This window comes from Syngnathoides biaculeatus, chromosome 10, assembly GCF_019802595.1.
Source record: "Syngnathoides biaculeatus isolate LvHL_M chromosome 10, ASM1980259v1, whole genome shotgun sequence".
Taxonomy (NCBI): domain Eukaryota; kingdom Metazoa; phylum Chordata; class Actinopteri; order Syngnathiformes; family Syngnathidae; genus Syngnathoides; species Syngnathoides biaculeatus.
Genome location: NC_084649.1, coordinates 679417 through 704263, shown reverse-complemented (window position 1 = coordinate 704263; position 24847 = coordinate 679417). Strand labels below are relative to the sequence as shown.

The 24847-nt window shown below is 40.8% G+C and overlaps 1 protein-coding gene across 9 annotated transcripts in view; it reads left to right on the top strand.

Annotated features, from left to right (window-relative positions):
• Positions 1 to 21625, top strand: part of LOC133507221 (transcription factor SOX-13-like) — a 71477-nt gene extending 49852 nt beyond the window's left edge. For 7 of the 9 annotated variants that reach the window (XM_061832046.1, XM_061832048.1, XM_061832044.1 and 4 more), the window contains 9 exons: positions 2153 to 2221; positions 2291 to 2402; positions 7219 to 7283; positions 7748 to 7913; positions 8464 to 8612; positions 10453 to 10558; positions 11912 to 12076; positions 14884 to 15100; positions 17581 to 21625. In XM_061832046.1, coding sequence (XP_061688030.1) covers positions 2153 to 2221; positions 2291 to 2402; positions 7219 to 7283; positions 7748 to 7913; positions 8464 to 8612; positions 10453 to 10558; positions 11912 to 12076; positions 14884 to 15100; positions 17581 to 17875 — 1344 coding nt within the window. In that variant the 3' untranslated portion in view covers positions 17876 to 21625. The remainder of the gene's footprint in view (positions 1 to 2152; positions 2222 to 2290; positions 2403 to 7218; positions 7284 to 7747; positions 7914 to 8463; positions 8613 to 10452; positions 10559 to 11911; positions 12077 to 14883; positions 15101 to 17580) is intronic. The other 2 variants (XM_061832049.1, XM_061832045.1) reach the window with 2 other exon arrangements.
• The last annotated feature ends 3222 nt before the right edge of the window (positions 21626 to 24847 follow it).

Sequence of the window (24847 nt, the reverse complement as noted above, 5' to 3'; positions counted from 1 at the left end):
CACCGAAACATATACAGTGAAGAAAATAAGTATTTGAACACCCTGCTATATTGCAAGTTCTCCCACCTACAAATCATGGAGGTGTCTGAAATTTTCATCGTAGGTGCACGTCCACTACAAGAGAGGTAATCTAAGAACAAAAATCCAGAAATCACAATGTATCATTTTTTTTTACGATTTATTCATGTGATACAGCTGCAAATAAGTATTTGAACACCTGAGAAACCCAATGTTAATATTTAGTACAGTAGCCTTTGTTTGCAATTACAGAGGTCAAACGTTTCCTATAGTTGTTCACGGTTTGCACACACTGCAGGAGGGATTTTGGCCCATTCCTCCACACAGATCTTCTCTAGATCAGATGAGTTTCTGGACTGTCACTGAGAAACATAGAGTTTCAGCTCCCTCCAAAGATTTTCTATTGGGTTTACGTCTTGAGACTGGCTAGGCCACCCCAGAACCTTGATATGCTTCTTACGGAGCCACTCCTTGGTTTTCCTGGCTGGGTGCTTCTGGTCATTGTCATGTTGAAAGACCCAGCCACGACCCATCTTTAATGCTCTGACTGAGGGAAAGAGGTTGTTCCCCAAAATTTCACAATACATGGCCACGGTAATCCTCTCCTTAATACAGTGCAGTCGTCCTGTCCCATGTGCACAAAAACACCCCCAAAGCATGACGCTACCACCCCCATGCTTCACAGTAGGGATGGTGTTCTTATGATGGATCTCATCATTCATCTTCCTCCAAACATGGTTAAAGGAATTATGACCAAAAAGTTCCATTTTGGTCTCATCTGACCACAAAACCTTCTCCCATGACTCCTCTGTATCATCCAAATAATCATTGGCAAACTTAAGACGGGCCTTGACATGTGCTGGTTTAAGCAGGGGAACCTTCTGTACCATGCATGATTTCAAACCTTGACGTCTTAGTGTATTTACCAACAGTCACCTTGGAAACGGTGGTCCCAGCTCTTTTCAGGGACTTGACCAAGTCCTATGGTGTAGTCCTGGGCTGATTCCTCACCTTTCTAAGGATCATTGAGACCCCACGAGGTGATATCTTGCATGGGGCTCCACTCCGATTTGAGATTGACGGATTGATTGATGTTTAGCTTCTTCCATTTTCTAATGATTGCTCCAACAGTGGACCTTTTTTCACCAAGCTGCTTGGCAATTTCTCTGTAGCCTTTTCCAGCCGTGTGGAGTTGTACAATTTTGTCTCTGGGGTCTTTGTACAGCTCTTTGGTCTTGAGTCACAAGTCTTACTGATTGTATGGGGTGGACAGACCCCTCCGTGATTTCTAAGTGGGAGAACTTGCAATATAGCAGTTGGTTCAAATACTTCACTGTAGTCATGCTTGAAAATATCGGGGTGCCAATATTTCAAGCCATGACTGTATAAAATTACATACTTTTGACATGGCTTCACATCGGCCCAATGGCCACACTTTTTCTATTGTACAGCTGGTACTTGGCTGCTCGTTGTCGTCAGTGTCGCGTTCCGATCATCTGATTGGCTCAAACATGTACGGTTTCATGATGCCGCGTTCAGTTGGGTGCTACTGTACGTTGAAATCATTCTCATTTTCTAACATGTTGCTTGTTTGTAGTGTGTAGCGTGCTGTTTGTCAATTGCAACATCACTTCTGGTAGCCTTGTGGTGGATGGAGTTACCACAGCCAGTGTCCTGAGCGTAGGGTATGTTCAGAGAGCGCTCAATACAAGTAATAAAAACCTAATTTTTTGGTAAACTGCCGTTGAAAATTTTCTGGAAGTTACGTGCATGAATAACATAAGATATTGCAAATGTGAATTTTAACTGACATCTTTGTCATCTGACCTTTTAATCGAGCATCAGATTCTTGTTTGAATACCTGGAAATTAAAGATTAAGAATTAATCCCTTATTATTTTTTGATGTCACACCCAAATATTTTTCATCTTCAGCCAAAATAAAAAGAACAAAGTTTGCTTTAGCTTCGTTGTCCCAATACTTTTGGATGTGAATATATGGATGTCAGCATAAGTGCCACAGTTTGGGCACCTGATTAAGATTCTGATCCTGCTCACACTGTGCACACTTATCACTGTGTGAAACATACAATGCAATATATGTGTATGTAATAATCACATGTATTGTGTTTTAAGATTGCTAAACAACAACAGCAGCTGATCCAACAGCAGCACAAGATCAACCTTCTTCAGCAGCAGATTCAGGTCAGCAAAAATACAGTTGTTCATAAAAAAATCAAGACCTGTCATGTAAGTCCTACCTCATCCCAACAGGTAAACATGCCCTACGTGATGATCCCTGCTTTCCACCCCAACGCCCAGTCTCTTTCAGTCCCCTCTGACCCACAGATAAACTTGCCATTGCAGCCAATCCCTTACAAGCCAGGTGAGTCAGCAATCTGTGTGGTTTTAATGCCGTGTTCATGTTACAAAACAATTTTCATGCTGAAATATGGTGGACTAAGTGATGATATGAACTAATTTGTCCATCCAATTGTTCAATTAATTAATCAAGATAATACACGTCACAGAAAATTTGCTGTAGTGAGCAGTTTATTACTTTTGATTCACTACAAATCAATGACCAATGACCTGACCAAATTGCAAACGTTTTGGAGGAAAGATCAATATTGCTAATACAGACTTTCTTATAAAAGTCTTTCAACTCAGAAAATACTTAGTCTTACAGTGGATGAAAATCAAAATTAACATAAATTATTTTAAAATTCTGAAACACTTCAATGACATTGGTTTTACTCTGGATAAAAGTCCCTGGAGAAAATATGCGGTGTTGAAATGATTTGAATGAAATGTATGAATGACCTATTGTAAAGAAAAGGTAAAATGTCCATACATCCATCTAGCTTCTATACCACTTATCCTCACAAATGGCATCTGCTGGACCCGGTCCCAGCTGACTTTGGGTGAGAGACATGGCACTGAAGCGGTCATTAGTAAATGGCAGGGCACATATAGACAAAGAACCCATCTCACTCACGCCTAAGAACAATTTCGAGTCATCAATAAAGCTACCATGTGTGTTTTGGGAAAGTGGGAAGAAACTGGAGTACCTGGAAAAAAACCAGGCAAGCATGGAAAGAACATGCAAACTCCACACGGGGAGGCCGAAGCCCAGATTCAAACCCCCAACCTCAGAACTGTGAGGCAGATGTGCTACCCATTTATTCACCATACCCCAGAGTTAATTAAAAGAAGCTTTAAAACGTTTTGGTATTTTATTAACTGGCATTTGCTTTCTGTGAATTTAGTGTCTTTGATGACTGCAGTGACCCAGTTTAAATGAGTAGTCTGTTCACTTCTCCTTTTTTGTTATCACGAGCTGGAATGAACGATTGTGTTACGTTTCAGAGTTGAACATGAGCTTTGCTCAATTTTACAAGATATAATAAAATAACCAACAAAAAAACCCTGTCATATTCTCTTGTTCAAAATTTAGCAATCAAAGTACATTTGTCACATTGGCTCTTCACAAAATTATTTTTATCAAAAGTACTTTTACTGGGGTTCATTTGTTTTCATTGCACTTCACAACTGTGGTTGAGTCTGGAAGTAAAAAAAAATGCAATGCCATCAACAGTTCCTTGTGTCACACTTTTTTTTTCTAACCTCAACTCTTTCTTAGCCTTTTCTTACCACTCTCAATGTATGTGACATGGGGTCAAAAACCCCGTTGAACTTATTGCTGCCAGTCCAGCTCTGTCAATTGTCAGTGTCCATGGAACATCAAGTATTTTCACAGCAGATAAGATTGAAACGAAGGTTTAATGCTTGAAAGACATATTTCCAGACTTCACCTCAAGGTCTGTTTCATGGGGAAAAAAAACAAAGGCATCTTTTGAACTGTATAGAGATATATTTGATTGTCTCTTTCTCACATTGGAGCTTGTACAGTTAGGAGGAGGTAACATTTGTTTAGCTGCACTTGAGATAGACCTTTTCATCTCAGTCTTTTCAGACCTAAAGAACGAAAGGTCAGACTGAAAAACAAATTGGAGAATAGCCGTGCACTGACTTTATTTATTTAAAAAATGTGTGAATGGCTACAACGCATTGAAAAGATTATAAAGTGTGTGTACCCATGTTTTGTGTTGAAGAGTTCAGAGAATTAGCCTTTTAAATGTCTGTTTTTCTAAATCGCTTTGGTACATTTCTGAGATCAGACTGAAATTCTCAAAACTAAATGTTCAACCCTCACATCAATGTGGTGTCATTTGTCAAAGTCATAAAAATATATTTTTTGATAAGTTTTAAACACTATAACATCCATGTAAATGACAATGTTATGCTGTTTCCTTCTTGATCAAGTGCTTATGTCATGTTGATCAAAATGTTTTATATTCTGCTGAACAGTCTACCCCCCACAACAATTATGCATTTTTTCATCGTATACAGACCCCCTTAAATGTTTCACTATATTCAGCCATTTGCTAAAATTAAGTATTTTTTTTTGTTCCCTCATTAATGTCCACACAGCATCCCATATTGACAGAAAAAAACTGAATTGTTGAAATGTTTTCAGATTTAATAAAAAAGAAAAACTGACATATCACACAGCCATAACTATTCAGACCCATTGCTTAGTATTTACTTGAGGGACCCTTTTGAGCTAATACAACCATGAGTTTTTCACAGCTGGATTTGGGGATCCTATGGTAATTTTGTTTGCAGATCCTCTCCAGTTCATTCAGGTAAACTTCAGTGGACAGGTATATTCAGGTCTCTCCAGAGATGCTCAATTCGGTTTGAGTCAGGGCTCCTGCTGAGCCATTCAAACACTCCATGCAGGCTTGCACTGAGGAGAGGATTCCTTCGGGCCACTCTGCCATGAAGCCCCAACTGTTTGAGGACTGCAGTGATGGTTGCGGCTGCAGTAATGATTGTATGTCTTGAACTACAGTGAAGAAAATAAGTATTTGAACACCCTGCTATATTGCAAGTTCTCCCACTTAGAAATCATGAAGGGGTCTGAAATTTTCATCGTAGGTGCATGCCCACTGTGAGAGATAATCTAAAAAGAAGAATCCAGAAATCACAATGTATGATTTTTTTTTTTAATGATTTGAGTTATACAGCTGCAAATAAGTATTTGAACACCTGTCTATCAGCTAGAATTCTGACCCTCAAAGACCTGTTAGTAGTTTCTTTCGGGGTCGCCACAGTGTGTCATCTCAGATGAACACACATATATGTTTGGCACAATTTTTATGCCGGATGCCCTTCTTGACACAACCCTTCTCAGGGAGTGGAGGCCCCAGTGGGATACGAGCCCACAACCCCTGGTTTACCAAACCAGTGCTCTAACCACTGAGCTACGGGGCCCTCAAAGACCTGTTAGTCCGCCTTTAAAAGTCGACCTTCACTCCATGTATTATCCTGAATCAGATGCACCCATGTGAGGTCGTTTGCTGCATAAAGACACCTGTCCACCCCATACATTCAGTAAGACTGTCTTTGCCCATTTAATGTAAGACGAAAACTTTAAGAGTACAATAAGTTAGTTAATTCTTTTAAATAGGGTTATGTTATGCTGTTGTTAACCAATGATGACAAAACGACTTCTTGTCATTAATACAACTTCTGATGCTGCATGGTTTTGCTGACGGCTTTGCACTCTGTTTCATATGTCATTTACATTAAACTTCATGCAGTCGTTGACACTTCCAACTGTTATTTGTGAATGTAGATTGGTCTTAACAGTTTTGAAATGTGAGAAAGCTTTCTCATATGCATAGGTAGAATCAATCATTGTCACTACTCACACGCCACAGTGTTCGGTATGTGACGGGAAGTGCATTCCAAGTTTTCACAATCAGCTGTCTGCAGTATTAATTTTTTAAATTTCTCCCCACTTATGGTGGCTCGCGATTAATGCTTTCTGACTGAGGCACGTCTTTTATCCATTTTATTGTCTTATCTTTATGTGAAAAGTTGCCAAATCGTTAATTGCCAACATCAAGCATGACCATTTTGGCAAACTGCGTCTGTGAATGGCTTTCCATTTCTCACAATTGCCAAAATACCAGCAAAGCTATCTGAATTCCAGTCACCTTGTTGTGTCCCAACACAGAGTCAATACTGATTAGCTTCGTCCCTGGACAGTAGCTCTTATTATTTATATTTTGGTGCCAAAAAATAGTATGGTAGTGTGTGTCACTTTATATTTGAGCATTTCATCGTTGTAATTTTGTAATTACGTATTATACACAAAGGAACCTTCTTTCTCCACAAAGGCGAATTCTTCTGTCCATTGTTGCTTAAAAAGCTCCTAATCTCTTTTTTTATGTTAGTCATCTTTGTCAAAAGTGTTTCCACAATAAATTTTTACCCAATCTGCATTCGACCCTTCTGCCCCTGCCCAGATCGACTTCCGTCTGAACAGCAAACCACGGCAACCCCACTAGGACAAACTGTCTCTGCCTCATTTGTGTTGCCTATGCGACAGAAATAACATGTACAGAATGTCCTTATGAATGCTCTGCGAGCCATATGCAACCACAAAAAGAGCCAGATAAGGCTCGCGACCCATAGGCTGCAGTCCCTGGTATAGAGATCGTGCATGTGACGTCACCGTTTTTAAAGCGCCATGTTTCCGGTCAAACAAGGCTCCTTGCAACATTTGTTCAAAAGAAAAAAAAAGAAAGTATGTTTTCCCAAATTGTGCAGCCCTACTCATGATTGATTAACGTGTTGTTTTAATTGGACCCCACAACATTGAAGCTTATTTGCGTCCTGGTGACCAGGATTGGCTAAATGTGGCAAAAGGTTTAGCGACATAAACACGTCTGGCGAGGAGATTTACTTACTTACTTAAGCTTACATACATTTTTCTACAAACAGTTATCATTTGATGTCATTTACATCACATCCCTTAAGGTAACATCTCCACTTTAATTATCTTGGTCAGCATTTATTGGAAAAAGATCCAGGAACCAAAACTGTGCAAAGGCAATCAATGGTTTAGAAAATGAATTGATGAATGGATAACAAAGTCTAAAGATCACTCTGTTGACAAATAATGTCGGTAGTTTTCCCAGACACTTGTTAAATATTTTAACTAAATTACATGATTCGGAGGCATTGAGGGGAAAAAAGTTCTATTGTGTTCCCTGAATTTGAGTCTGTTTTTTTTTCCTTCCCTGTCCCCTCTCACCGTTTAAAAAAAAATCTTGCATCTTTTCCAGCTGTGGATTATCCCATGCCACTACTGTCCCCGCCCCTCAAGAGGAGTGGTCGTTCCATCCGACAGGTATTGTCTCCAAATTGCTGCCCTTTCTGTTCCTTTTAATTATTGTCATTATTTAAACACACCCATTAATATTGTTTGGTAAAGAAAAAAACTAACCTTTTTACATTCATGAATGTAACAAATATTCCAACTGCAAAGATCATTGCGGGAGCAATGAATGTTAGTGTTTGTGTACAGTTAATTATCAGTGTTATTATACTGTACATCCAGACTAAGTGATCCTCCTATTCCGGATACAACAAGTGAAGAAATTATCAAACAGAACACACCCTGTTTTCAAAGGCTTCTGTCTTTTGTGTGTGTGGGGATGGGAGTTTCTCAAGCTAGAGACCGATTACCGAAGCGCAATTAAACTAAAGAGTAGAGAAGTAAACCAAGAGGGAAAGAAAAGATGCTACACAGGGTGCGACAGATACGCTGTGACATGCCTGATTGACACACGCCCGCTCTCATTCTGGCCTTAGGAAGCAGGTCAGCCCTTGAATCTGACATCCAAGCCTAAAGGACTGGAGCTGGGGAAAGCCCATAGTCCAAAATGCATGGAAGTGGGATCACTGGCGGTGCAGGGCACCTACATACACAGAGATATGCCAAAGGATGGGTCAGACAGCCCACCGCGATCTGCCCTCAGTGAGTTATGACTTACATCATGCACTCTGCTCTGACACAAAGCCACATCAGTGAAAGTGATTAGTATACAAAGTAAATTAAATGTGTGTAGTGATCATGTCGGTTTTACTAATATGATGGCAACGCTGTCATTTTTGTAGCTGCAATATTCATAACCAAATATGTACAGCTCCTTTACAGGGTACTACCTATTACTTAGTACCTTTACCAGGCACGATGACCTGAAAACCGTTGAATCGTAAAAAGGTGAGGAAAAAGCAACTTGCCTTGTTTTGTCTTATGAATCCAAAGACAAACACTCTATTGGCGGATGGTTTTCTCTCAAACTGTCAAAATATTTTAACGGCAATTTGTGGCAAAGCAAAAATGCCAAGAGGCAATAATTTAGCCATGCACTAATTACATGAGAGAAAAGATGTTAAAATGAAATGCTAAATTTTAGTCACTTATATTCACAGAATATTAAAAAAAAACATGAGAACAGCTAAGTATATTTAATTTTTTTTTTCCAAACATAACATCCTTTCTCTTTCTCTGTTTTGTGCCAAAGCTTTATTCAGAGACAGTGATGTAGTCACCCAGGCCATCCATGATGCCCAGCAGCTACTGAGGAGTCACAATGCTGGAGTCCAAGAGAGAGACACACAGAGAGAAACCAACAGAGAAACCAGCAGAAAATTGGTCAGCAACTCTCCAAATGTAATTCTCTCTTTCTCCCTCTCTCTTATTCTCTCTCTCTCTTACTCTCTCTCTCGCTCTCTCTCTCTCTCTCGCTCTCTCGTGTGCATGTAATTTGACGGCTCCTGGACTTTTCCAGTTTTCTCTGCGATTTAGGCTTCAAACTGTCTATCACCGTGAATGTGAGTGTCCATGGTTGTTTGTCAATACTGTATGTGCCCTGCGATTGAGTGGCGACCTAACCAGGGTGCGCCTCTTGCCCAAAGTCAGCTACGTTAGGCTGACTAAATCGTATTTCTTTATTTGCAGTCTCTCTCCTCTGTCCTCTATCCTCCCATGTTGGCATGAGATAAAATAGCACTCTAGTTGTCATTGTTTAGTAACCATGAGCCAGTGTAATCAAGTAATTTCCGTAGTTATTACTGTTCAAAATAAAATTTGAAGAAAAAAAATGCACCTTTTATTGATGTTTTGGTTTTACATGTCTCTTTAGCGAAAACAGCTGTTTAAAGTTGTATTCTTAAAAAGCGAATCATTTAAAATTGTAGCTATTCATAGTAAAGGTAATCCTTGTTAACAGAACAAATTGTGATCGCCCATTGGAAAAACACTTTATAACGATAATGACAAAAGTTCATAATGGTAAAAATATAATACACACGGTGGGAAAAATCCTGATTCACATAAATTAAATCAAACGAATACAAGTGCATAAACGATCCTGTGTTGTTATTTATACAATTGTAATAACTGTAAAGTCATGCAAAGGTTTTAATACATTCACACATTCATAGATAATCATCCATATCTCAAAAGTAATACCATTTATTTTGTGGCCAGCGGTTAACAGTAAAGACAGCTTGTGTGATGAAGGAGTGTTTATAAAGAAGAAGAAAAAAAGGAAACACTCAAAAGACTATTTCAAATTTGTGTTGGTTTTCTTGAAAAAGGCATTTTAAGCAAAAAGAATTTCTGTCAAAATGCTATCTATCCAGAAATCTAGTTAGCATCTTCAGAGTATGTTGCCTATTACCTATTGGTAGAGACATTTGCAATTAAAAGTTTGAAGAATACGTTTTTTTTTTTTTTTCATAAAGAAAGAATTGACCTTTTGATGGATAAAAAAAAAAACAAGCTACGAATAATTAAAATACTCATCAGTAAAACTGTGTAAAAGTCATCTAGTCTCAAATCATTCCCTTTTACATCTACCAAATGATTACCTGCCACGTGTGTTTTGTGTAAAATTCTATTCTTTAATATTCATTTTTTGAGGTGGCATTGGTCTTGCTCTGGCACTAAAGCCACAGCTGTTGAGGTGGCATTGACGTAGCCACCTGTCTACCTCTTTTTGTACTGTAACATTGTAGTGTTTTCGTCTCCTCCCCCTCTTCCTCGAAATAATCCTGCTCAACCGCGCCTCCGTACTGTTTCAAGCACTTTCCTCTTTGTGGTGTTCCACCCCTGGTACGGGATAAAATATTAACAGTTCACCAAAGAAAGATAGCATGTCACAAGCAGCTTTTCCAATTCAGACTATTGCATTCCTGACTACTTTCTCTCCTTCACCTCCTCTCCCTCGGACAATAAACACAATTTCTTTGTCCTCTCTTGTAAAGTCAATTTCTTTCTTCACATTTGCAGCTCTCATTTTAAACTTTTAAACAGCAGCTGATGTCACACGTGCGCCACGTCTGCACATTCTGTACTCCAAAATAGCTCGTCATGTAATGCCTCGAGCACACTCTTGTAGAACATCTAACCTATTGCTTGCAGTTAAAATTCTAACCACTTCTTAAGAGTAGAAAGCGCATGACTTGTTTTTGTTTGATTTTTTTTTTTTTTTTTTTTTTTTCTTTAGGAGCGCAAATATCCTCCTTGTGGTGAAAGAATTGTGCACGCTGAGCAAGGTGACGACCGGCACACATTGCTGTCCACTGACGACCACCTCAGCAGTGACTCTGAGAGTAAGTGGAACCAAACCAGGATGACTCAAACGCTTGTAGAAGGCCATCCTTTAGTGTGGAAGAACAAGAAGGGTGACAACATAGGGTACTAATAACCTGGATAAGAAATATTTCTAATCTTGTGATTGTGTCCTCTTGGCAGCTTCTCCCTTGTCTCACTCTTCTTCAAAATGCATATTGATTTCATATTGATTGATTTTCATTTGCTAATAGTGTATTTAACTTCTCTAACAATATGTACGCAAGACACCCATTCACCAAATAGCACGGCAAAGATGTGGCTACCTGCGATAGGCTCCAGCATGCCCATCACCCTAGTCATGATTAGGTGAGGATCTAAGATAATAAGGTAAGATAATCTAAGTGAGGTTCAGCGGTGCAGAAAATGGATGGATACTTCATCAACGTGTGATCTCGAACTTTCATTGGAGTGGTTCACAGCAAAGTATGATGCGGCTGTGATGAGAATTTGAGACCGTGGTCCTCGGTCCTCAGTCAGAAAAGGGTGGCATGCCCTCTCCAAGTTGGGGATGAGATCCTGTCTCTGTCATGAACCAACGATGCGGGGGCGGACCCAAATGCAGGACTTCGAAGCACAGGCATAATGTTCAATGTTGTTTATTCCGTAAATTGCGTCATACACGGTGTAGCAGTCCGACAAAGCAGAGGCACAGAAACGCTAGACTAGGCGGGATCCAAAAGACACACAGCAAGGTCCAATGACTCTGGTCCAAACTAACAAACTCAATAGGACATGATCAAACTAAAGGGCACAGAATCACATTGACTAGGGTTACTCTAACTCCAAAGGCAGTGAATGCAACTCACTAACGCAAGACAACGAACTGGCAAATGCCAGTGATGAAAACTCCAGTTAAATGCCTGTCTGATTACAGTCCGAATGTGACTGGTGACAGGTGTCACCCTCCAGAGCACTGGCCATGCCACGCCCCTCTTGGCAGTGGCCAAGCCTCGCTCATGACAGTCCCAAGTGGAGGAGTTCAAGAATCTTTGGGTCTTGTTCATGAATTAGGGAAAAATTGAGTGGGAGATCAACAGGTGAATTGGTGCAGCATCTGCAGTGATGCGAACTTTGTATTGGTGTGTTGTGGTAAAGAGCGAGCTAAGTCGAAAGGCGAAGCTCTCAATTTACTGGTTGATCTGTAGTCCCACCCTCACCTTTGGTCATGAGCTGTGGGTCATGACCGAAAGAACTCTGATAAGCGGTAAGCGTAGATATTTAGAGTAAGTCTGGAAAATGAAAACATGGAAAAAGTGAAGGGGTGTAAATTTGTGGTGGCAGTGTGTGCGTGTGTGTATTTTGTCATCCAACTTGTTCTCTCCACCATATAGGTACTCTGCAGGTCCGAGGCAGCTACTCTGAACCGCGCCCACCTCCGTCTTCAGGCCACATCAAGAGACCCATGAATGCCTTCATGGTTTGGGCCAAGGATGAACGCAGGAGAATCCTGCAGGCCTTTCCTGATATGCACAACTCCTCCATCAGCAAAATCCTGGGTGAGCCCAGCAGTGGGAAGGAGTGGGTTATACTGTGTGCCTCTATTCTGAGACACTGCCTTGCTCATACAGTACATATGTGAGCATCAACAGCCACCTCCTCCTTACACTGCATGCATGCACACACACACAATACCATGCACACAAAACCAAACTCAAACTTACCACAGGATTTTATTTTTTATGTGAACTGATAGCATTTATTTCCTCTGTCCCGATGTTATCAAATCTTTACATTGATTGAAAAATTTAACTCGGACTAACTTACTATAAACCACAGAATCAACAAAAGGTGGTCACAAAAGCTACCTTTTTTAAAAAAAAAAAAAATCCTACCTTACGGAGAAAGCATGATTGATGTGTTTGGATACATGCGAAAGATTAGGAATTCATGTGGGGTGCGACAGGGCTCAATTTTAAGACCCTGTATTTAATCTGTATAGTCTGTATTGGCAGTTGTCGTCAGGAGGCATGAAGTGAAGCAGTTGTACATCTCTGTGTGTCTTGATATACTGATACTAATCCAGTGGATGATTTTTACATGAATTTTACATTAAACTGAAGTCTCGTTTCCTTTAAAGGAAGACTCTCCTCAGAATTCATATGTACAATAAACCCTTCCAATGTGAAGTAATATATATATATATATTTATATATATATATATATATATATATATATATAATATTATTATTATATATTTTGTTCAGTAATTGAAAAAAAAGTTGAAAATAAAGAACATATTTGAAATCCAAACAAAATCTGAATATGTGCAAGCTTTCAGAGACAAACCGAAAGAAGCATCCTTGACCCCGCCCCTGACGTAGCCGGTGCTTAGCCACCATTTGTTCTAGCTAAGGTGACTGTTCTGCACCAAAACTGAGAAAACTCACCCAAATTTGTCCTTCTTTAACCTCCCGTGGGGTCACCCTGACAGGATAAAGCTTTGGCTCTCACAGTTGAGGGTCAGTCATCAGCGGGGAAATTTGCACGCATTTAATCATTACTGGTTATTAGCCGCTAAGTTATACCCTCTCATGCTAGTACGGTAAAGCAGCATCATACGTTATGAGGGTGGCACAGCTGTTCAATCCCTGACTGCCATGTGTGGAGTTTGCATGTTCTCCGCTTGTCTGCATGTATGTAACCTGCCTACTGTCCGTTGACAGCTGGGATAGGCTCCAGCACACCTTTGACCATTGTGCAGCTAAGAAAATGGATGGATGGATATATACGTATAACACTTCCTGTTACACGTATATATCACACTTTTAATATTTCCAGTGATCCGCGCGAGAAAGTTTGTTCGTCGTTAGTGCCTCTCCAACAAGTCAACTGGCGGCTGTGTGTATTCTGGCTCAAGTGGCCAGGCTTGAACATTGTACGTCATGCTGTTTTTGTTTCGTTTGTAATTATTTTTTCACAAAAATCAGCCACATAGTGGACGTTCTCTGTTCGTTGAAACGTATCCATGAGCAATAGGGGGTCACAACAGGAAGCACTGCATGTGTGCCAAACGCTGATTGGCTGTCAGTATTACTGCCGGGTTCATTGGAATGTCTGAGCGAGAGAGGAATTTCGGTAATACTTTTCCAATTTAGAGATGTTTCTCTGTGAAATCTGTGGATAACTCTGGCATTAAAAGAAACACTGAACCCTCATCTACTAACTTTTAATGTGTGCTCCCATTCCTATTTGTTTTGACAAAGTCATCCTTTAAAAGTTCATGTCTAGTCCAGCTATTGTACTCCAAGTCAAAACATTTTTACAGATTTATATAGTTGTTCATATTGCATGCGCTTGTATCACACAAAAATCCACCTTCCGAACATTTATAATGTTTTCCTCCATTTCACTATTGAGTTCAGTGACAAAATCAAGATTGTCCTTTGTGATAGATTTTGTACAATGATTTGTAGGTACAGTATTTTCACAGACAGTGTAAATTGACAAAAAAGTAAGTACATGTAGCTGTTTTCAGAATTTAAAAGTGCAGTTGTAGCTCTACTTACGAAAGTCTCGAGTCACGAAAAATTCAGGTTATGAAACGCCTCCTCGGAAAAATATTCTCTCTAGTAACCAAGGAAAATTCAGGATACCAAAGGAAAATATGGGCGCTTGATTTCCAGCCCCCAAATTCCACCGAACATAAACATCCTGTATCTTGGTTTGAAAGTGGCGCAATAGAGCCACTCTCCCATTGGCTATCAACAGAGCATCTTTCTAGCATCCCATTGGCTGGGAGAGACATTCAATCTTTACCCATAATGCTTTTCGTTTCCCTTGGACACTTGAGTGTGACTGAATCACACGCCAGCGCTTTCACACGCTATCACACGCAAGCGCATATTAGTAAAGTACATTTTCTTTATTCATCTTTCTTCACCATGGGCAATTAAGGTGTGTGTGTGCGTACATTTGTACGTTTTCTCTCGGCTGTCAAATGTTTTCCTCCTCCGCCATCCCAAACTTTTGCTTGTCACTCACCCTTCTCTTCACATACTCGATCAACGCCAAACATAAATGACCCTAATTTTTATTATTCTTCATTATGTACTTTGAATTCTTTTTTTTTGGTGGGGGGCTTGGAACGGATTAGGCTAGGATATTTACGTGTAAAAAGTGTTTCTATCTATGAGAAATTCACGTTACGAAACGACTTCCAGAACGAATTAATTTCTTAAGTAGAGGTACCCTGGTAAAAGGGAATTTTATTGGATGTGTCAATTGTAGATGGAACTGTTGATTAAATCTGATCATCACCATCACTCACTCTCGTTTCCCATTATGGATGCATGTTTGCTTTTAGGCTCCAGGTGGAAGTCCATGTCCAACCAGGAGAAACAGCCTTACTATGAAGAACAGGCCAGACTGAGCAGGCAGCACCTAGAACGCTACCCCGACTACAAGTACAAACCCCGGCCCAAACGCACATGTATCGTGGAGGGGCGGAGGCTGAGGGTGGGCGAATACAAAGCCATGATGAAGAGCCGCAGACAGGAACAGAGGACACCCTACACTAGGAGGTATAAATACGTCACACGCTTAATGGATTCAGTTGTGGTATTCATTATCAAATAGCATTATTCATTTGTCACTATGGCGGTTTGGTGTTTATGACTGTAGTCACACCATTCCTTATACTGTCCAGTTTCAGTTGCAGAGTAGGCTCTTAAGCACTGTTCTTGAAGTCACGTGGAAGTGCACTCATTTTCAGTTCTTTGAGGTTTTGGCTCCGGGAGATAATAGGGATAATGACGTCATCCGTTCGTCGCATTTCAGGCCTGTAGTTAAACGTTAAGGAGGCTCCCTACTTTTTAAAAGCAGATATCTGGGCACATGTTGAGTTTACAAACACAAGGGAATCACAAATTACAGTAAGCAACTCACATGTGCTCTCAAGCCTGTCATAGAAAAAAAAAAAAAAATGTCAGGGACACCAAGTCACTGTAGCTGTTTCTACGCCAATTTGCTAACTACAACTACCAAGGGAAAATGCACAAGCGGCCAGCGCAACTAAGAAATTACACAAGCTTGTCAACAATCCTGCTTAATTCACACAGAGGTAAGAAAAACAGCCTCTGTAGTGAAGGATTTAATAGGCATATTGCCGAGTAGATAATGTCAGATTTCCATACTGGAAGCGTACTTTCTTATCACTATAACAATAATAATTATCTCATGTTTGAGTGGCATGGGGAACTGCCGGTTATCATATCTGCCTCATAGTTCTGCAAACCCGGGTTCAAATCTGGCGTCACCTGGGTGAAGTTGGCATGTTCGCCCATGCCTGCATGGCTTTTCTGCGTATACTCTGGTTTTCTCCCACATCCCCAAAATCACGCATGGTCAGTTTAGTGAAGACTCTTAATTGCCCATAGGTGTGAATGAGTGCGAATGGTTGTTTTTATGTGCCACACGATTGGCTCGCGACCCATCTATGGTGTAGCCCACCTCTTGCAAAATTAGCTGTGATAGGCTCCAGCATATTTATGACCCTGGTGAGGAAGCTGTACGGAAAATGAATGGATAATTTTATGTAGTAATGTAATAATATCACAGTGAGAGATGTCATTGTAGAAAGATCCAAACTCTTAAACCAAAGTGTATGGTTAATTTTTTTGTTTTGTTTTCTTTAACTTCTAATTAACAAAAATGCTTTGCCTTTTAAGGAATTGCCAAGTATTCGTTTCATTGTCTAGCTTTTATTTACTGTATCGTGACACTGTTTTTTTTTTTTACATTACCATTTTTAGTTTTTTTATATATAAAAAAGGAAGATAGTATAATATTGATGTAACACATTGTGATGCATCATAAAATAGAATCATTGGCATTGTAATTCGTGCAAGGATTGCAGAGATTTTATGCAAACCTGAACACATTTGTGGATTGGAGTTCATCCTCAAGCAGAATGCACCCAGATTTTTAACAGTTTTTTTTTTCTCATGTGAGGAACTGCACACGATGGAAAAAAAATATTGAAGGTGCTAACTGCATTTTTATAGTGTGCTGTAAACTGGTTAAATGAACACAGCAAGCCACACATAATATCTCCACCAACAATTACAAGCCTCCTCCCACAAGCATTTGACTTTGGCAGTTGGACTGTAATATGTTGGTGTGGATTTGGGTGTGTGTACATGATGGCAAGTAGGAAATAAATTTACAATGACCTTAAGAGAAACAATCACTGCCTCTCATCAATTAGTGAATTAGTTACAGTGCAGTTTCTCAATCTGCAATTTGTCACGCTACAAGAGAAATTCTTGGCACAATCCCAAAGTTTGTTTGCTTTGTCAAGAATAAAATGTCCTCCCTAAAACGAACATTGGACCACGTAAGAATGCATACTTTCTTTTCAATGTAACTTTTTTTTGTTTCCATCCATTTTTTTAGCCACCTATCCTCACAAGGGTCGTGGGGAGTGCTGGAGCCTATCCCAGCTGTCAATGGGCAGGAGGCGTGGTACACCCTGAACTGGTTGCCAGCCAATTTCAGGGCACATAGAGACAAACAGCCGCACTCACAATCACACCTAGGGGCAATTTAGTGTCCAATTAATGTTGCATGTTTTTGGGATGTGGGAGGAAACCGGAGTGCCCGGAGGAAACCCACGCAGGCACAGGGAGAACATGCAAACTCCACACAGGCGGGGCCAGAATTGAACCTGGGGTGTCAGAACTGTAAGCCCAACGCTTTCCAGCTGAACCACCGTGCCCCCACTTTTTTGTTTGCAGACCAAAATTATTCCTGTTTTGAATACATTTTTTCCAACATGCACAGATGAACAACAAGTTAAATGTCCACCAAAATCTGTTTGGATAACCTAACTCCCACCCCATGTTGAATGCCCAGGGCCACAACTGATCAATTCTTTTCTGGCCCAAACACGATCAGAAGCAACATTTACAAACTTACATTCCAATATTTCTTCCTTGAAATTGTATTGATTTATCCTCAACAGTCTCTTGACAGTTGTTGTTGCTTTTTCACGTCTATTTAGTCCAACAGAACCACAGTCTATCCACTACTCTCCCAACGACGCCTTGTACCTGGCCGGTGGCGGGGGCGGCAGCTCCGCCTCCATGCCGTCCATGTCCTTTCACTCCTCTCTCCTGGAGCACTACCTGCCGCAGCCACAGCAGACGTCACACCGAGTCGAGACCCCAGCCACGGTTGCCCCTCTGCCCCGTTTGAGGCAGACGGACCAAGAGCTGGAGCAGGCACCGTACAGCGAAGGAGAGGAAAGTGACAGAGGGGAGAGAAGTGAGGGGGAACTTGTGCTCCTCACAGATTGAAAAGAATTCAGAATTATTATGATTGTTATAATTCAGAATGAGCTGGGCATAAAAGAAGGGATTCGGTTATCACTGAATTTGAGGAAGCCCCATTTGCTTGTAAATGATCCCCACTCACCCCCAATGCAAATAAATGCAAGCTCTTATCTCACTCATTTCATGTCACAATAAGGACGTCCATTAAGAGGCAGCCAATGTCAAGTTACCATACAGGTTATCAGGTTACATTTTTTTCTTGCCCCAATGTTGGTGGTCAAGAAGGCGATGGATTCGACATGGAAGAGATGACCAATTTCTCTTCGATTTGGGTCATGGTTGACTTATTTGTACGCCTGCATTGCCTCCTGCTGATAAAGTCAGACTGTCACAATGTAGGCAAATTTTTATTTTTGCTTATGAGCCTTTAAAATGACCTTATTGAGAATGTTGAATGCATGGTGGGCCAAACGTCTGGCTTATATATTGTTTGCACCTTTGCTGTGTATCCAGGTCCCTGTTTTCTTTGTTCAGATACAGCTTTACTGCACAAAATCTGCATATATATTTATATACACACATACAGTATATATATATAGAAAGAAAAAAAATAAGTATTTGAACACCCTGTTTTATTGCAAGTTCTCCCACTTAGAAATCATGGAGGGGTCTGAAATTTTCATCGTAGGTGCATGTCTACTGTGAGAGAGATAATCTAAAATGAAAAATCCAGAAATCACAATATTTAATTTTCTTAATGATTTATTTGTGTGATATAGCTGAAAATAAGTATTTCAAACCTAAGAAAACCAATCTTAATATTTGGTACAGTAGCGTTTGTTTGCAATTACAGAGATCAAACGTTTCCTGTAGTTGTTCACCAGGTTTGCACACACTGCAGGAGGGATTTTGGCCAAGTCCTCCACACAGATCCTCTCTAGATCGGACAGGTTTCTGGGCTATCGCTGAGAAACATGGAGTTTCAGCTCCCTCCCAAGATTTTTTATTGGGTTTAGGTCTGGAGACTGGGTAAGCCACGCCAAAACCTTGATATGCTTCTTACGGAGCCACTCCTTGGTTTTCCTGGCTGGGTGTTTCGGGCCATTGTCAAGTTGAAAGACACAGCTACGACCCATCTTCAATGCTCTGACTGAGTGAAGAGGTTGTTCCCCAAAATCTCACAATACATGGCGGCGGTCATCCTGTCCTTAATACAGTGCAATCGTCCTGTCCCATGTGAAGAAAAACACCCCCAAAGCATGATCCTACCACCCCCATGCTTCACAGTAAGGATGGTGTTCTTGAGATGGAACTTATCATTCGTCTTCCTCCAAACACGGTTAGTGGAATTATGAGCAAAAAGTTCCATTTTGGTCTCATCTGACCACAAAACCTTCTCCCATGACTCCTCTGTATCATCCAAATGGTCATTGCCAAACTTAAGACGTGCAGGGGAACCTTCCATGGCATGTATGATTTCAAACCATGACGTCTTAGTGTATTACCAACAGTCACCTTGGAAACTGTGGTCCCAGCTCTTTTCATGTCATCGACCAAGTCCTTTCGTGTCATCTTGGGCTGATTCCTCACCTTTCTAAGGATCATTGAGACCCCACAAGGTGATATCTTGCATGGGGCTCCACTCCGATTGAGATCGACCGTCATGTTGAGCTTCTTCCATTTTCTTAGGATTGCTCCAACAGTGGACCTTTTTTCACCAAGCTCCTTGGATATTTCTCTATAGCCCTTTCCAGCCGTGTGGAGTTGTGCAATTTTGTCTCTAGTGTCTTTGGACAGCTCTTTGGTCTTGGCCATGTTACAAGTTTGAGTCTTACTGATTGCATGGGGTGGACAAGTGTCTTTATCCAGCTAACGACCTCACACAGGTGCATGTGGCTCAGGATAAAACATGGAGTGGAGGTGGGCTTTTAAAGGCGGACTAACAGGTGTTTGAGGCCCCGGTTGCTCAGTGGTTAGAGCACTGGTTTGGTAAACCAGGGGTTGTTGGCTCGTATCCCACGGGGGCCTCCACTCCCTGAGAAGGGTTGCATCAGGAAGGGCATCCGGCGTAAAAAATTGTGCCAAACATATATGTGCGTTCATCTGAGATGACACTGTGGCGACCCTGAAAGGGACAAGCTGAAAGAAACTACTAACAGGTCTTTGAGGGTCATAATTCTAGCTGATAGACAGGTGTTCAAATACTTATTTGCAGCTGTATTCCACAAATAAATCATTAAAAAAATCATACATTGAGATTTTTTCTTTTTAGATTACCTCTCCCACAGTGAACATGCACCTACGATGAAAATTTCAGACACCTACATGATTTCTGAGTGGGAGAACTTGCAATATAGCAGGGTGTTCAAATACTTATTTTCTTCACTGTATGTATATACAAAAGATATATATATATATATATATATATATATATGTGTGTGTGTGTGTGTGTGTATTACCTCCTACATGGCACTCATAGTATTCTAGTGCCACGTTCTGCAATTTTTGAAGTTGTGCTGGAAAGAGTTTACAATTGGAATTTATGTTCAGTGATTGATACAATAACTCAGTCAGAAATAGTCTTACTTGTGTGTAGTTCCTTTTTGATAAAATTACATATTGGCCTTTTTTAACACCTTTTATTGCATTCTTCCATAGATATCAATCAAAACATAGTGATGGTTATGAAATGAGCCATTGGTTGGCATGTCTGACCCTCTGCCATCAACTGGCAACATCTAAGGTGTAGCCAGCCTCCTGCCCCAAAGCCAACTGGGATCGGCTCCAGCTCACTGGTAACCCAAATGAGTACAATCTGTATAGAAAGTGGATGGATGGTTATGGAATGTTTTTGGGTTATGTGTCTGAATGAATGTCAATGTCTGAATCAGTGTGTAGTCAATGTGTGGGGATCATTCATGCCATACTCAGTCCTCACCTTCCAGAGTGAAATAAGGGGTTATGCTGTCACTGATTTATGCTTGAAACCAAATCTGAATTTTGTATATTCATTCACTTATATGTATCCTGTACTGTATTATTTGCTGTAAGAGTTTTTCAACTGGAAAAAAAAAGTACATTTGTAGTTGTCTGTAAGACGTTTAGGTGAATGTGATGGAAAACATATAGAAAACAAAAGTGGCTGCTTCATTTGAAATGCAGTGCAAATCAAGGTATTCCAGTCACTCTAAATACTGACCTAACATCAAAACACTGGGTTTAATTCCTCTTTGGATAATTCTCAGATTAACCAGTCAAAAAGGGTCAATCTCAGATCTGAGGATGCGACGATGAAAATCAAAGGAATCATCAGAGGAAAATTCACTATTCTGTTTTAATGGCAACATCCTGCTATTGCACTGGTCTTTACTCCTACTGATGTAAATATAGAAAGATACTTTATTTTGTTTTATAAGAGCTTGTGTAATTTAAAAGTATATTCTGTTTTGTCTGGTTTATTTTCGTGAAAAATTTAAAAAATGCATTTTGCTCTAATTGCATCTGCGTCCACACACCGTATGGAGGCCTACTGCAGGGTTGTCCAACTCATTTTAGTTCCGGGGGCACATCCACCCTATTTTTAACTCAAGTTGGTTTGACCTGTATATTTGAGGCCTAATAAGCTGCAAATAACTATTCCAATTTTTTTTCCATTGTTTTTGTGCAAATAATTACAAGTACAATTAGAAAATATTCACATTATCTTATTCCAAATTTTGTTGCAAATCATATGAGCAATGTGAAATCTGTAAATTAAAATGAGTGCAGTTTCAACTGTTTTATTTTTATTTACACATGCATCATGGAGGTGAAAGTGGATCTACAATTACAGTGTACAGTGCCCTGAAAAAGTATTTGACCTTCTGATTTCTGTTCTTTTGCACATCTCTCACACAGGTTTCAAATCAACAAATTAATGTTAATGTCACTCAGCGACAACCCATGCGAATACAAGATGCAGTTTTCAAATAATTCAATTCATTAAGGCACAACAAAAAAAAAAAACCTTCCAGACACACTTGTGAAAAGGTAACCCCCCCCTCCTTTGTGAAATAACTTGCAATATAGCAGGGTGTTCAAATACTTCTTTTCGTCACTGTATCTGAAGAATTCCAGTTGAAAAGAGGGAACAGGCAGGGTTGTCCCCTCAGTTCTTTCCTGTTTGCAATTCATATAGACTCCATCCATCTATCCATTTTCTTTGCCGCTTATCCTCACAAGGGTCGCGGGGAGTGCTGGAGCCTATACCAGCTGTCAGCGGGCAGGAGGCGGGGTACACCCTGAACTGGTTGCCAGCCGGGCACATCGAGACACACAGCCACACTCACAACCACATCTAGGGGCAATTTAGAATGTGTAATTAATGTTGTATGTTTTTGGAATGTGCGAGGAAACCAGAGTGCCTGGAGAAAACCCACGCAGGCAGGGCGAAAACATGCAAACTGCACACAGGCGGGTCAGGAATTGAACCCTGGACCTCAGAACTGTGAGGCCAACCCTTTACCAGCTGATCCACCGTGCCGCTTAGTATAGTCATTGGCAGAATTTGACAGAGAACACGGACTACAAGGAATAATCATTGATGGAACAGAGTTCTAAATATCATTGCATCCTGACAACGTTCTACATAACTAACTCATTGTTCTCTGTTCCTGTATTATTAGATTCCCTAAAGTAGTTTGGGTTGGTTTCTGGGTACAAAGTTAATGAGGCCATATCATAAGCATTTATGTTATCAGGGGAGAAAACAATAGAACGGGAGAAGGTTGTATGCTTTGAGGTACCGATACATGGACTCCAATATTTAGGTGTCAATATTTGACATCACTCCTTCCAATTGTTCAGGAAAAACTTGGGCCCATTGATGACTAAAGTAAAGGTGTACATTGAGGGCTGGAATATTTTTCGCATCTTTACTCGGCAGAATAGAAGGAATCAAGATGAATGTTCTCCCCCCGTCTTTTGTATGTTTTTCAAGCATGACCAATATGGATTCCTCCATCCATGTTTTAAAAAATAAATACTATTTCAACATTTGTATGGCAGTGGAAGAAACAGGCTCTGGAAGAAAGTTCTATGTGCTTCTAGGAGGGGAGGTGGCCTAGGTTTACCTAATTTTAAATTGTATGATCAAGCAGCTCAGTTATGAGGATTAGTAGAATGGGTGGGGCAAGACAGGTGTCAGGTTTATTAAACAGGACACAAAAAGACACTTCAATTTTGACAACTCACGTGGAGAAAGAACTAATAGGATCATACTGGAGAATAATTCAAGCCCACTGATCCACAGACATGTTTATGTTAGCACCAATTTTTACCACCTGACGCTGTATTCAATAAGAGTACCTGCAAACCAGATATCTGTTGCCACACCAGCTTCAGAGCAATGACTATGCAAAGCTCGCATTACGCATGGCTCTTTACTGCATTGAAATCGCTATGCAGAAATAGTGTCACGTTTAAAGGGAATGAGAGGAGCCACTCTGATCGACAGGAACTGAAGTCGGCTGTCGAAAATGTGACAGTAACTTCATTTTCACAAGTTTTCAGTAGCTAATGGAAATTATGAAACACATTTTTCATATAAACAAAACTACTAGGCAAACCAGGATAATGCAAGATGATTACTCTAAATAAAACTTTACTGTATATACTGGAACCTGTGGAGGGCACTATTTTACTAGTTTATCGTGATCCCCGCTTTTGAGGTGGTGTTACATCTGCTTTGCTTAAGTCTCTTAAAGGGCCGCTGTCATGAAATGCGTGATTTTTAGTATGTTATTAATTTAAAAAGAAAACGGCAGCCGACATGGACCCATGCGTTTTTTCACCACAAAACATGATTGACGTGTACAACTTTTTGTAACTCCTGCCATGAAAATCCTCTCGAGAGATTTGTTTTCGAGAAGAAGCAGGAAGTTACGTACATGGCGGCACCGCCCTTAAGTGGACTCGTTTGTTTCTATTAGTTTTACCTCCGGGAAGGTAGCTTGTTGTTCCTTCGCATTAGTTATAATGCCGGCGCGTTGCATTGCTGGACATTGTTTGAACACTCAGGAGGATGGATTTACCCTTCATAAGTTTGCGAGACCCGGTTCGTCGTGAAAAATGGATTGCACGGGTGCAAAGGACAGAGCTTCGTGGGTTCCAAATGACAGGTAGGTGTGTATACATCTAAAAAAAATAATAGTTTGGGGTGGATCACATAATACGTCTCTCATAACATCACAAAAGATCCGCGTACGTATGACAGGCGTGCTAAATGTGTCGATGTGCATGTCGGACATCATCGGGCTCGCAGCAAAGGCTGCTGAGTGGACTCGCGGACGGCGGCAGCTCTGAAGAACACTGCCAACAATGGCGCACTCAGCCACCTGCGACGACAGCGCCGTAAAGCGGCCCGGCACGACGGTGATGTTCATCGCGGACGGTGTTGTCTATGAAAAACGCCGTAAAGCAGTCGGCTGGGCTCTGTGATAAGCCTCCTCTGCGCCGAAAATGACCCACCCCGGCCGGCTGTGATGAGCCGCGATGGTTCATCCGTGTCAGAAGGGGCGTGTTTGTCTCACATGTGTAGGGATTTGCGAGTTTGGACCCTATGCGTAATCACGAGTCGAGGAAGATATGATCAATGATTAGAAAAAGTTAACAGCAAATGGATTAATTACAAAGGAATGTGCACTACAGACGTCCGGGTCTTATCTAGGTATCTGCCACACACGAACGTGTGTCTTTTGGCAGGATAGCAAAAGAAGAAGACAAAAGCTGCCCAGTAACACATGGTTTTTATATGTATGGGTCCATAGTAGAAGTGGCTGCCCACTCGCAGTCAGATCCTGGGCCGGGATGGTAACTTTCCTCTCCTTATCTGGTGTCGTTCGTCTCCACGGCAACGCCTGGGATAGGAGGATGGCGTCAGTCGGTTTTCTGTGTACAAAGATCAAGGACAACCACTGGCTCCACGACACATCCTTGTCTGATTAGCAAATGGACTAC